Genomic DNA, 12,506 nt, shown 5'->3' on the forward strand with positions numbered 1-12,506 from the left:
CCAAGATAGATAGCTGATTTAGCTGTCAACAGTATTTCAGCTATGCGACGGCGGCAAGATCCTAGATCCTGTACCAGAATTAACCTGTTCTCCGCAAGTAAATGCCAATTTCTCCTCATGAATCATAGGTGATGGACAAATGACTTCAGACACCATGTCTTTTATCAAATCACAAAGGAAGAGATAAATAATAAGTTAACTACAAACAAGTTTATTTTTTTCAAACTGCAGCGAGTTCTGCACTATATACTATTAGAAAGATGTCTCTCCCGGTATAATTTGTTTAGAACCACCAGGAAAAATACGTCACAGCCTATTATTTAAAATGCTTATATCAGAAACTTGCATGTAGTTTTAGGCTGATTTAGGAAAGTTATAAGAAAATTTGTCAATTAGAAAGAAACTACCAGATGAGGCTCTAAATGCATAACATTAAAATCCCTTCAGAGGAGGCATAGTTATTGTCTTTAAAGGTACAAAAATGAAGTACAAAAAAGGACATACATTGTATTCCAAACTTATTTATGATATTTATTGTAATAGTTGCCGTGTATCAAGTTACATAAAATTCCATCAGTGATGGCTGAGTTATTGTCATAAATGTAAACTAAGTTAAAAAGGGTGATAGTTCTAAAAACATTCAAGACTGAGTTATAGCCCAACATTTCCTCTTTTCATTAATGTAAAATTACTGCATTTGAAATACGTCACATCAGTAACGACCCCTTGCATGATGAGTAATTCAAATCAATGCTCAAAGTATTTGTAATTTTGTATCACCCCTCTTTGCCATTCACAAAAACTGCATCACCTTTTAACCTATCAGTACAAAATGGGTCTCCGTGAACATATCACATTAGGATTATTTTCATTTATTTTACTATTTTCTATTACATCCATCAGTCATAGCGCAGTTTCAGGTAAGTGCTTAAATGTGTTTTATTAATTTCATATGTTTGCGATGATGATTGTTTAATTTTGTGAATTTGCATAAGGTTCCATCACTGATTAATGTTGAATAAAAGAGTTTAAAAAATAAAATAAAGCAAAACGTTGTTTTGATACTTTAAACATTCCAAAATGATTATACGCTGCATAGAATAATTCATTCGGTCTGAAAACACAATCTTCGGCGACCTTCCAGCATATAAATTCTGATGATGTAATGATGAAATGTGGATGACTTACACCAAAACCCTGAAGAACCTTGAGGCTGCAGTCACATTAAGGGGAAAGCCCCCCCCCCCCCCCCCCCCCCCCCCCCGGAAAGGGCAGTTATTCTAGTTACACAACAACGGTCCATTCATCTGGGGAAAAAACTAATCTATTACATGCAGGTGTTCTCGTGTTCTGTTCTAATGTATATACTTCTTCTGCGCAAGTAACTGACAACTTCCCTACATGAACCACGGGTGGATGGCAATGACATGAAGATAGACACGAAAATAAGAGTAGCCATAGCCTATTCGGCTTATCGAGATTTCTGAACTGCCATCCCTCTAATTGTATAGCGAGTCTAAAATGTTTGACTGTGTCACTAAATTACCTATTATTTGGACTAGAGTAATCCGGGTAAGCATTTTATTTTTATACTTAAACTGGTTGCCAAGAGACACTTTCTATGAAAGTTACAAAGTCCATGGCCGAGAATTAATAAATTGCAAAATAATTCGTTTTCTTCTCATCTTTTAAGAATATATAGATTATATTTCTTTTATAGCTGATGACAATGATGTAGAGTTGCTCATGTACAGGAATAGTTACCTCATTCACAAAAGCGTGTTGGAAGCGTTAAGGTATATGTAAACCTATGATCCGCACTTCATTATGTAAACTCTTTATATTCCCTTACGTAGTTTTAGGTATTGCAAAATAAAAAAAATAAAATAAAAAAGGGAGATAATTCGAAACGTTTTCAAGATTGTAGAACACTTTTCTTCATTGGTGTTTATCAATAATGTAAGATCTTCAGTACTTTTGGAGTTACACTCCGAACAAAGAAAAACAAGAATGGTGCTGCAGTATACTATATGTAGCAATATCAAACGGCCTTAGCGCCATCACAAATCACCAAGCCGGAGCGGGCTTATTATAATTATGTACATTTCGTTCTGACAGCGAAGCTTTTATACTACTGAACTGCTGTCGGTTGTTGCTGAGATACTGTAAAAGCAGACATTTTTGCGAGGTTTTAATTTTCGCTATATTCGTGAGCATTACTCTTCGTTTAATTATTAATCATTAGACTAGTATAATGCAAACAAGCAAGCCACGTCATTATACAAACCTTCCCCGACATATCAAACGGAAACAACCATAATTACAAAAAAATGGCTATATTAAGTGTTTCCGTAATAACTATAGGATAGTATAATTTTAAGACGAATAGAACAAACCACATAACTGTTTAATTAGAACGATTTGGCAACTTTTGTGCTTGCAAAAATCCCTCGCCAACACACTCACTGTCTATTAGTTGGTCAGCGCGTTCTGCAGTGGAAACCATATTCTGTCTAATGTTCATCGTGACCTTGATCTCCAGTCTACTAGTTGTCCCTCAGGTTTAGATGAACTGTTGAACGTTCATCTTATTTTGTCTATGCAGTTTTATAAATTTACATGACACAAGGCAAAATGCTTAAACGGGTCCCATGTAACTTATCTGGGAAGGGAACCACATGGTTTTGCTTTGCTTCAGATAAGGATTATGTACTCTAAAAGAATTTCCTTTTTGATTCAACGTACCATTATACATACAAAGCATTTCAAGTATAAGCCTTCTGTTTTAGGACAAAAGAATTAACTTTTCCTTTATAAGACTTTGTACACATGAGAGCTAAAGAGGCCCTATGTCACTCACCTCCTTGCATAGGTCTGTGTCAACTGTCTAAAGTAAAACTTTTGATGACCGAGAATGATATACATCAGACACGTTAACAATAGCTCTTGTAGAGCACTTTTTCTATGTAGAGCTAAAAAAAAACTATCTGAGCGTTATGGCAGTCTTAAATTTGTTCTTATGGACCCGGCTTGAACACATTTTTAGGAGGTCACTAACTTGTGCAAACATGCCAAGTGAGTTTTCTGAACGACTGATTTAAAATGGTCAAACTATTTTCACAGATTCATAAATTTCTGAAACATTATATATTGTAGACGATTCAAGCGCGGGATCACTGACCTAGATCCTGGTAATAGGGCAACGGAGACGCTCCCATCAACAACAACCCCAACACCTCCTCCTCCGACAAACCCGGGTGTGACTGGTGCTGCTACAACTGCCTCTCCAGAAACAAAAGCATCATCAACAGCCGCTAAAGAATCATCAACAACTGTCAAAACAGCAACGACCAGCGCTACTGCAACAGTTACTGCATCTCCAACAGTAACAACACTAAATACAACAACAACAACTAAATCAGGTTCAGGAATAGCTATGATTAACACAACCCAAACACTTCTTTTCTGGGTCATTATCCTGGTAAGCGACTTGTTTGTCTTGTTGGGTTTTTAGTCACAAGCACGAAATTGTAGATAATATGACGACAATCAAACACATTTTTTGTGGTGAAGACAGACCCAGGTGCCCCTCGGGGGATTATTTCAGGCACGGGTGGCTACCTGGATAGAACCACCGACCTTCTATTAGCTAGCTGGATAACATCTGAAATAAAAGCAATTAAACAACCTAAAGAAGATTCTTGTTTCAAATAAAAGGCAAGTAAGTTGAAGTCTGTGACATTTACCACTTAACTGCGGGATTCAGTCAAGAGCAAAAAACCTGAAAATATACATTTCAAGGCCTAAAATCTCCTTTACCATAAGTTATATAGGGAAATTCTGGCAGTCCAAAGCCTACAATCAGGAACGGTGCTGAAAAAAAAATCCAGGCCTGACTCAGCCGACGGGGTTCCTAATGCTACAATAAAAGTCACGAAGGTCAATGGTAGGGTGTGACACATTCAGTTTGCTTTTTTTGTTTGTATCGAGACATTTTAGGTCATATGGCGGCTTTATTGTTTGTATCTTATATACAGTTGCCACTTTAATGTCAATATGAAAAGTTATAGGCATATTAGCGTTTTTTGAGAATATTCAATATACATAAGCAATCTCTTAAATTTCCATAAGCTTCCTCCGATTCTTTAACATGAAAAGTGAAATGCATCCTACCTCAATATACTGTGAAATCATTAATGTTCATGGGGGACTAGTTTTCGTGGTTGAGCCAATCCACGAAATTTAATTCCAAATGAACACGTAAAATACCCATTCATTTTATGTTCAGAAGTTGAAATCCACGAATTTATATCCCCACGAAATAGCCGTTTTGACCAAAACCACGAAATTTCATGCCCACGAAATTAAATGATTTCACAGTAACTATTGCCCGAAAGACTGCTGACAAGTCTATTTACAGCTGCTGGGTCTCGAACTTACTGCCAATTATTCAAAGTCCGCTGGGTCTAGATACCACCTGATTAAGAATAAATAACCGAGGTCTTCTTAAGTTTGTCTTGAATTTCGGCCAGTCCTGATTGGAAAATTCAAACGCACAAGTTTCATGCTGTTACACTATAGTTTTATCTTTTCTAGAGTTTGCGCTACATATAAAACATGCAATAAGATGCTACACCAAATCTATTACATGTACATCTATTTTCTTTTGCAGATGACGCTAGCTCAGTTTATCTAAACTGTACGATTAGACAGTCAACCAGGTGCCAGATCAAGCTAGACTGCTCAACTTCCATTTTCATTTTAATTCCCCATTTCAAACATAAAGACAAGTTCCTATAATTGGTAATTTCGGGACAAAAAATAAAGTTTCAAAACTTCAGAACGCTGTGGACAATATTATCCCGGGCGAACTGCCGAACAAAAGATGAGAAAATAATCACATACATTTATAGGCCAACATCTGTTCATTTACTGGAAACATAATTATAAATGAAGTAATATACGAGAAGGAAATACTACAAAAACCTTTATTTATTTACTTTGCATTATTATTGTATTGAACTTTTTCTATATTTCTGCTACTTACAGCATAATAACTTTGAAATACAGAACTACATATTGAAGAACTGTGAAATCTAGACTACTAGTAGCTAATACTCTGACAATAAGTTTATTTGATTATATTTTCATTTTTTTTTTCAGTTCATGAACTTTCATTATTAGACTGTAAAATGCTGTCTGTTGACCATTTTGCTTTTTGGTTGGGTTTAAAATCACAAAGTAGGTCATATGGCGACTTTTCCAGCTTTTGATGATGGAGGAAGACCCCAGATGCACCTCTGAGTCTTGTTTCAGGCATGGGTGGGCGGCACCTGGTTTGAACCACTAACCTTCCGTAAGCCAGGTGGATGGCTTCCTCACATGAAGAATTGGGTGAGGCTCTGAAGTATCTGTTCTATCATATCGAGAGCAAGAAATATGCACGTATTCTTCATGTGAAGATTTAGAGTATTTCACCAATATACACATCATCTGCTTTATCTACTATGTTTTACTACAATTATCTAACTATTATACCAAATTTGTATAGTACTTTGTAGCATGAATCAGAAAAGAATATTGTATAAGTATAATATGACTGAGAAAATATCAAATATAAAGCCTATCTTAAATGATATTCACTTTTTGTATCAAATGTGCTTACATGTATTGAAAAATGTATAGAATTTTATGTTCTAAGTAAAATTTTAGAAATATGTATATAGATTTTGTAGTCTCCCTTAAATATTCCTCATCCTACAAATTGTTTTATCAATTAAGTTACTCTATGTCCTGTGTACTTCAATAATTTTTATAGCTTTAATTTGTGGTTGACAAAATTCACAAAATTTAATCCCAACGAACAGGCAAAACTCACACTCATTTTATTTTTTAAAGCTGAAATCCAAGAATTCATTTCCAAATGAACTTGCCATATACTAGACTTACAAAGTCTGTTGAGATCAAATAGTCGGTAATAATATTAATTTCTTCACACTGACACTAAATTACTTTCTCAGAAAAACATTTTCTCTCTAGGCTCATCTCAAGAGTCTCAACAACGTTAGAGACAGAGGCAAGAGATATTGTAATTTTTTTTAGAAAGTGGTATCAGAGGATTGATTTTATGGCCAGATGCTTAACATTCAATGACTCTAACGACTGATGCCAGTCTAGCCATATACCCAAACCATTGTAAGAAAGCTGACTTCCGTGGTAAATGTAAGAAGGCCGACTTCCTTTATAAGAGTGACTACCTTTGTAAGAAAGGCCAACTACCTTTGTAAAAAGAGAGACTTCCATTGTAAGAAAAATCACTACCCTTGAAAGAGAGACTTCCTTTGTAAAAAGGCTGACTACCATTGTAAGAAAGGCTAAATAGCTTTGTAAGAAGGCTGACTACCATTGTAAGAAATGCCGACTACCTTTGTAGGAAGGCTGACTACAATTGTAAGAAAGGTTAAATACCTTTGTAATATGGCTGACTACTATTGTAAGAAAGACTGACTACCTTTGTAAGAGTGACTACCGTTGTAAGGGGAATTACTACCTTTATAAGAAAACTATCTGTTAGAAAAGTGACTAACTTTTTAAGAAAGCTGACTACCTTTGTAAGAAAACGGACTACCTTTGTAAGAAGAGTGACTACTATTGTAAGGAGATTGCCTACCTTTGTAAGAAAACTGACTACCTTTTTAAGAAGATCAACAACATCCTTGTAAGACAGCTAACTACTTTTGTAAGAAGGCTGACTATCTTTTGTGAAAAGAGTTACTACCTTTGTTAAAAGACTGACTATCTTTAAAAGACATTTTTCTTTGTAAGAAGGCTGACTACCTATGCAAGAAGTGGCCATCTTTGCAAGAAGGCTGATTTAGTTACCTTGGTAAGGAGACTGACTACCTTTGCTAGAAGAGTGACTACATTTAAAAGCAGATTGACTAACTCTGTAAGAAGACTAACCACCTTTATAAGTACACTGACTACCATTGTAAGAAGACTTACTGTCTTTGTAAGACTGACTATGCTTGTAAGAGGAATGATTACCTTTGAAAGAAGAAAGACTACCTTTGAAATAAAAGTGATTTCATCACACTTAGAGGTTCAACAAAAATCAGTTAACTAGAAGATGCTTTTGTAGAAAAGCGCATGTCTCCCCCAGTGCATAGTCATATAGGCAAGAAGTCAATAGGGGACAGGAGCGAAAGCCAAAGAGACACTAATGGTTGGCTGCAATAGGGATCATCTACTTAGCATGTCCAGTCATCCCACTAAATTTCAACATTCTGGGCCTAGTGGTTCTCATGTTATGAATTGGTTTTCCATGTTCAGGCCCCTGTGACCTTGACCTTTAAAAGAGTGATCCCAAAATCGATGGGGGTCATCTACTCTGCATGACCAATCACCCTGTGACGTTTCAACATTCTGGGTCAAGTGGTTCTCAGGTAACTGACCAGAAACAGTTTTCCATGTTCAGGCTTCTGTGACCTTGACCTTTGATCAAGTGACCCCAAAATTAATAGGGGTCATCTACTCTGTAAGTCCTATCACCCTATGAAGTTTGAAGGTTCTAGGTCAAATGGTTCTCAAGTTATTGACCAGAGATGGATTTCCATTTTCTGTCTGCTGCAACCTTGACATTTAATACAGTGACCCCAAAATCAATAGAGGTCATCTACTCTGCATGTCCAATCATCCTATGAAGTTTCAACATTCTGGGTCAAATGGTTCTCAAGGTACTGGCCGGAAATGATTTAACATGATCAGTCCCAGTGACCTTGACCTTTAATAGAGTGACCCCACAATCAATAGGGGTCATCTACTCTGCATATCCAATCATCTTATGAAGTTTCAACATTCTGGGTCAAGTGGCTCTCAAGTTATTGATCGGAAATGGTTTTCCATCTTCAGGCCCCTGTGACCTTGACCTTTAACAGAGTGGCCCCAAAATCAATTGGGGTCATTTACTCTGCATGTCCAATCATCCTATGAAGTTTTAACATTCTGGGTCAAGGGGTTCTCAAGTTATTGATCGGAAATGGTTTTCAATGTTCTGGCCCGTGACCTTGACCTTTAAAAGAGTGACCCCAAAATCAGTAGGGTTCATCTATTCTGCATGACCAATATCCTATGAAGTTTCAACATTTTGGGTAAAGTGGTTCTCAAGTTATTGATCGGAAATGGTTTTCCATGTTCAGTCCCCTGTGACCTTGACCTTTGATGGAGTGACCCCAAAAACAATAGAGGTTGTTTACTCCAGCAGCCCTACCATCCTATGAAGTTTGAAGGTTCTAGGTAAAATGAATCTCCAGTTATTGATCGGAAATGAAGTGTGACGGATGGACGGACGGATGTACAGGGCAAAAACAATATGTCCCCCCCAGTGGGGGGTGGGGGGAGACATAAATACAGCTACTAAAGGTTTATCACCATTTTCTTTGCAAGTTCTGAAACCATTAGATAGTGGTCATGACTTTCTCCTGTTGCTTTAGGATAAATTTCACTATGATATTAATAAAGATGGTAGTTTTTCCACATATTTTGCAGTCTATATGGATGTTGTTGTCCTTTTTATAAATAAATACTTTTTAAAACACACTCAATCACTTTGTTCTGAGTCTTAATGTACAATTTTCTGCTACTAGGTATCTTCTAAATTGTGAATATTTTTGACATTCACTGAACCAAATCTCAAAAATGCCAAAACTCTAGTTTCATATCGGCCTTTGCAATGATCTGTAAAACAGAAAACATCTTTAACTCTCCTAAGAACAAATTTAAAGAACAAACATGATAAACAAATAAGATCTTGTGTATTAATGTTTATTGTTTATTAAGAATTTATTAATTCTTTGCAAAGTTTTAAATAAGCATGTAATAATTTCATGAAATGATCAGGGTGACAAGTGATTAAACAGAAAATGGCTATATGTAGTTATCATCCTGTTGTTTTATATGTATATTGCCCTTTGTTATGAACTTATATTATTTCTAAAACCAGCATTTATCATTTCAATGACTCAGTAGCAACCTTGGTCTCTTCACTAGACTGGCTATCATCTTTTTCACTAATGGCAGATTTTTGCTCTGCATCTACAGAGTCACAGTCTAATTTTGATGATGTCATTTCATCACAAGATTCATTCTGATTGGACAAAATTGTTTCTGTACTGGTTCCACTTTTATTTTCAGTGACTGCAGGAGTCTGTGACTCAGTTTCAATTATTTCATCTTTGTTTGTATTTTCAGTTCCGCCAGAGTCTATATTCTCTGCATGAGGTTCATTCAAATCCTCACTGTCAGAACTACCTTGAGATCCAGTTCCAATTTTCTGGAAAGTAAATTACAATGTTTACCAAAGAATCACAAAACTGACAAAATAACATTTTATTCTTACTAACCTGTATGCAACTTTTCAGCTGTAAAAGACCTGTATTTTTGTTCAAAATTACAGTCATCATTATTTCAAATTTACACCCATAAATTTTATATAACAACATTGATTTTACTGTCACAGTTGTAGATTTCAACTTTCAGTTGTAAAATGACTGCAAAACAGTTAGAATTAGGAAAATGAGGTACAGCTGGAAAAACACTTACAGCTGTTAAAATGAAAAAAGTACAGCTGTAAATATGCCTCAAAGTTTAGTTACAGCTGCAGAAATGTTACAGGTGTTGAAAAGTGGGAATTATTTAAGGGGACAACAAAAAGGAACCAGGTTTTAGGATGAATTGTAAGTCTCTAGAAAGTGTAGCAATTACTACAAAAATGGCAAAATAAATTACCTATTAAGTAAAAACCAATATGGAATAAATTTACAAAACAGCAACTGCAAAGTTCAAGAGCAGAATACAATGTAGAAACTATGCATCAGACCTTGATTCTCAATTATAATTACAGTACATTTTTGGAACAAAGCAACTGTGTTCAATTTTGTAGACTAATTTACATGTAGTTTTCACAACATAACATAATGTATCTTATTTTCATTCATATGTCTCCCCGCATTTACTAAATCTCTTTCTGTTCTCTTGCATAAATTGCTAACTATACTTAACTTAAACACGGTGGGGAAACGTAAACTGGATATAGCCCCAAAAGTGATGAGGAAACATAATGTCATGCATATTTCAACCATAGATGCAATATTTTGCTGCACAATGCTCAAGGTTCACCGTACTTACACCAGAACAGAAAGACACCCTTTCTCACTAATGTTAACATTCATGCCAAATATAAACAAGATTGCTCCATGCATGTCAAAGTTATGGTCCGGACAAACAAATCCGGATGGACGCATGGACGCACATGCACCGAACAGCCATTTGGACAGCTATGTCTTTGCTTCCGCAAACGGGCTTGACAAAAATTCAGTAATTGCACAGAATCCATGACAAGTGGTCAGATTAACTGATAATCATTGTGTAATTGAAATACAGTTGAAAAAATTTACATTAACTGTTACTCACTGTGTAACTGAATACTGTTGAAAAACTATGTTCAACCAATCAAAGAAACAATGGCAAAGTGTACTAATATGTAATTTCAGGTTCTACTTACAGCTTCCAAGCATTTCCTCTCTGACCATTTATTTTCTATAGGTGAACATGTGTGATAATGTAGTTTAGACAACCACTGCATCATACTGTAATGTAAATAAATAAGCTTTAGCTTCAAAGTTGCTCATGCAGACGATATGGTGACTTTCCATCTTTTATCGGTAGAGAAGAAGTTGTTCAAAGGTATTTCTATTTTTTACTCTAGTGGCCTTAAAAATGGGCCAAGTACCCACATTTTTACAAAACTGAGATAAGACCTCATCATGATTCTACTGACCAAGTTTGATGAAGATCCATCTAAAGGTTCATGAGAAGTCATTTAAAGGTCTATCTACTTTTAACTCTAGCAGCACCTAAAAGGGATCTAGTGCCGCATTTGAACAAATTTGGGAGAGTACCTTAACATGTAATGATGCTACATACCAAGTCAGACAAAGATCAATCAAGTGGTTCAAGAAAAGAAGGTCATCAAAGATTTTTCTATTTTTAGCTCTAGCAGCCCATGAAAGGGGTCTAGCAGAACCTTTTAAACAAACTGAGAAAGGTCTTACCAGTCTGCACTGGTAGTCTCAGAGGAGAGAATATTTATGTAAATTAAGGATAGACGATGGATGCTAAACCATCAACCTATACTAATAGCTCATCCTGAACCTTTGGTTTAGGTGAGACAAGAATGAGGGAAAAATATCTTTTTCATCCAGCTGAAATCTTAACAAGGCGGTCTGAAAGACAACTATATCCACCACTGCTATAATGGATAGTGAAAGGGTTGATGGTATTGGGTGGAAGCATTTAACATTGAGTTGTGACATTGACCTTGAGCTGGCATGGATGAATTTTGAGTTCTGCACATCATCTTGATAAGTGGAATATTACAGCAAACTCGTATTAAAATCATTCAAGGGGTTTAGGAGAAACAGAGCGGACACAAAATGGAAGGCTCAAACCTTTGACCTCGAGTTATGACCTTGACCTTGAGCCAATATGGCTGACTCATGAGTTTTGCACATTGTCTGGATGAGGTGATCATTTGACCCAAGTTTCATGAAAATCCTTCAAGGGGTTTAGGAGATAACAGAGCGGACACAAAATGTTATGGATGGACGGAAGGACAGAAGGATGGACAGAAGGGCAGAGTCCATTCCTATAATCCCCCACCACATTAAAAACAGAATCTACAGTTAAATGAACTGTGAAAAAATCACTTTACACCTAAATTAGTTTGCTCTGATGGCTGGAGTTTGAACTCAGAGATCTGTTCAATACACTGGAAGAGTATGATCCAAAGAAGTATGTGCAGGGAAGTTCTCATGTTATTGCAGGACACCTGTCAGTCAGATTTAAGGGAAAGTAATAGAAGTGGTGATTTTATTATGTAGGTGTACGCTTACAATAGGTAAATCACAGTACGTAAATTTTCAAATAAATTTATTCAGATCAATCTTTACAGTTAAATAACAGGAGCGCCGACAAGCAGGGCAATATACGCCCGAAGGGTTACATCAGAGGATGGGAGCAAAATTTAAAGAACTTGAATGTTGAAGCCCAAAGGACAGGAACAACAAAAAAGAAAAAATTCCCCAAAAAAAAAAATTCTAAGTCCACAAAAAAATTCTACCAGGTAAAGTTATGTCAAAATACATCTAAAAATTGGAAGTACCATCCATGTTGTACCACAGAAAAGTGGTCTCAGTTTTCCCCTACGGCCAATAATAAAAAAAGTTTCAAAATAAGCTATTTATAGTAACAAAAAAGGGAAGTAATTCAAAAAAGAAACAACAACAAACAAAAAGGGATCTGCCAAATAAAAACAAGAGCACTGCAATGCAGATCAATATACACAAAGCAAAGTCATATATGACCTTTGACCCCTAAGTGTGACCTTGACCTTGAAGCTAGTCATCCGAAACAAGCGCTCTGCACGTCGTCTCAGTGTGGTGAACATT

At 36.1% G+C, this 12,506-nt stretch overlaps 2 protein-coding genes across 2 annotated transcripts in view; one reads left to right on the forward strand and one right to left on the reverse strand.

Annotated features, from left to right (window-relative positions):
• Window positions 1-763: 763 nt before the first annotated feature.
• On the forward strand, window positions 764-5,721 carry LOC123547301 (integumentary mucin C.1-like). Its single transcript, XM_045334282.2, has 4 exons — window positions 764-920; window positions 1,721-1,796; window positions 3,157-3,481; window positions 4,673-5,721. Exons 1-4 carry the CDS (start codon window positions 833-835, stop codon window positions 4,694-4,696), a joined length of 513 nt encoding a protein of 170 aa, XP_045190217.2. The 5' UTR covers window positions 764-832; the 3' UTR covers window positions 4,697-5,721.
• A 3,086-nt stretch (window positions 5,722-8,807) lies between these two features.
• LOC123547302 (pseudouridylate synthase 1 homolog) overlaps window positions 8,808-12,506 on the reverse strand; it is a 29,460-nt gene continuing 25,761 nt past the window's right edge. Inside the window, exons 16-17 of the mRNA XM_053551578.1 lie at window positions 10,562-10,646; window positions 8,808-9,331 (exon numbers count right to left, since the gene is read on the reverse strand). Of these exons, the coding sequence (XP_053407553.1) occupies window positions 9,008-9,331; window positions 10,562-10,646 (409 nt within the window). The 3' untranslated portion in view covers window positions 8,808-9,007. The remainder of the gene's footprint in view (window positions 9,332-10,561; window positions 10,647-12,506) is intronic.

This window comes from Mercenaria mercenaria, chromosome 9 (assembly GCF_021730395.1).
Source record: "Mercenaria mercenaria strain notata chromosome 9, MADL_Memer_1, whole genome shotgun sequence".
NCBI lineage: Eukaryota > Metazoa > Mollusca > Bivalvia > Venerida > Veneridae > Mercenaria > Mercenaria mercenaria.

Bases quoted from the DNA above. Each gene is read 5' to 3' on its own strand.
- LOC123547301 (XM_045334282.2), top strand. From the start codon at position 833: ATGGGTCTCCGTGAACATATCACATTAGGATTATTTTCATTTATTTTA. The intron at 1,797-3,156 runs GTATATGTAAAC...TATATATTGTAG, and splicing joins AGCGTGTTGGAAGCGTTAAG to ACGATTCAAGCGCGGGATCA. The intron at 3,482-4,672 runs GTAAGCGACTTG...TTTCTTTTGCAG, and splicing joins TTTTCTGGGTCATTATCCTG to ATGACGCTAGCTCAGTTTAT.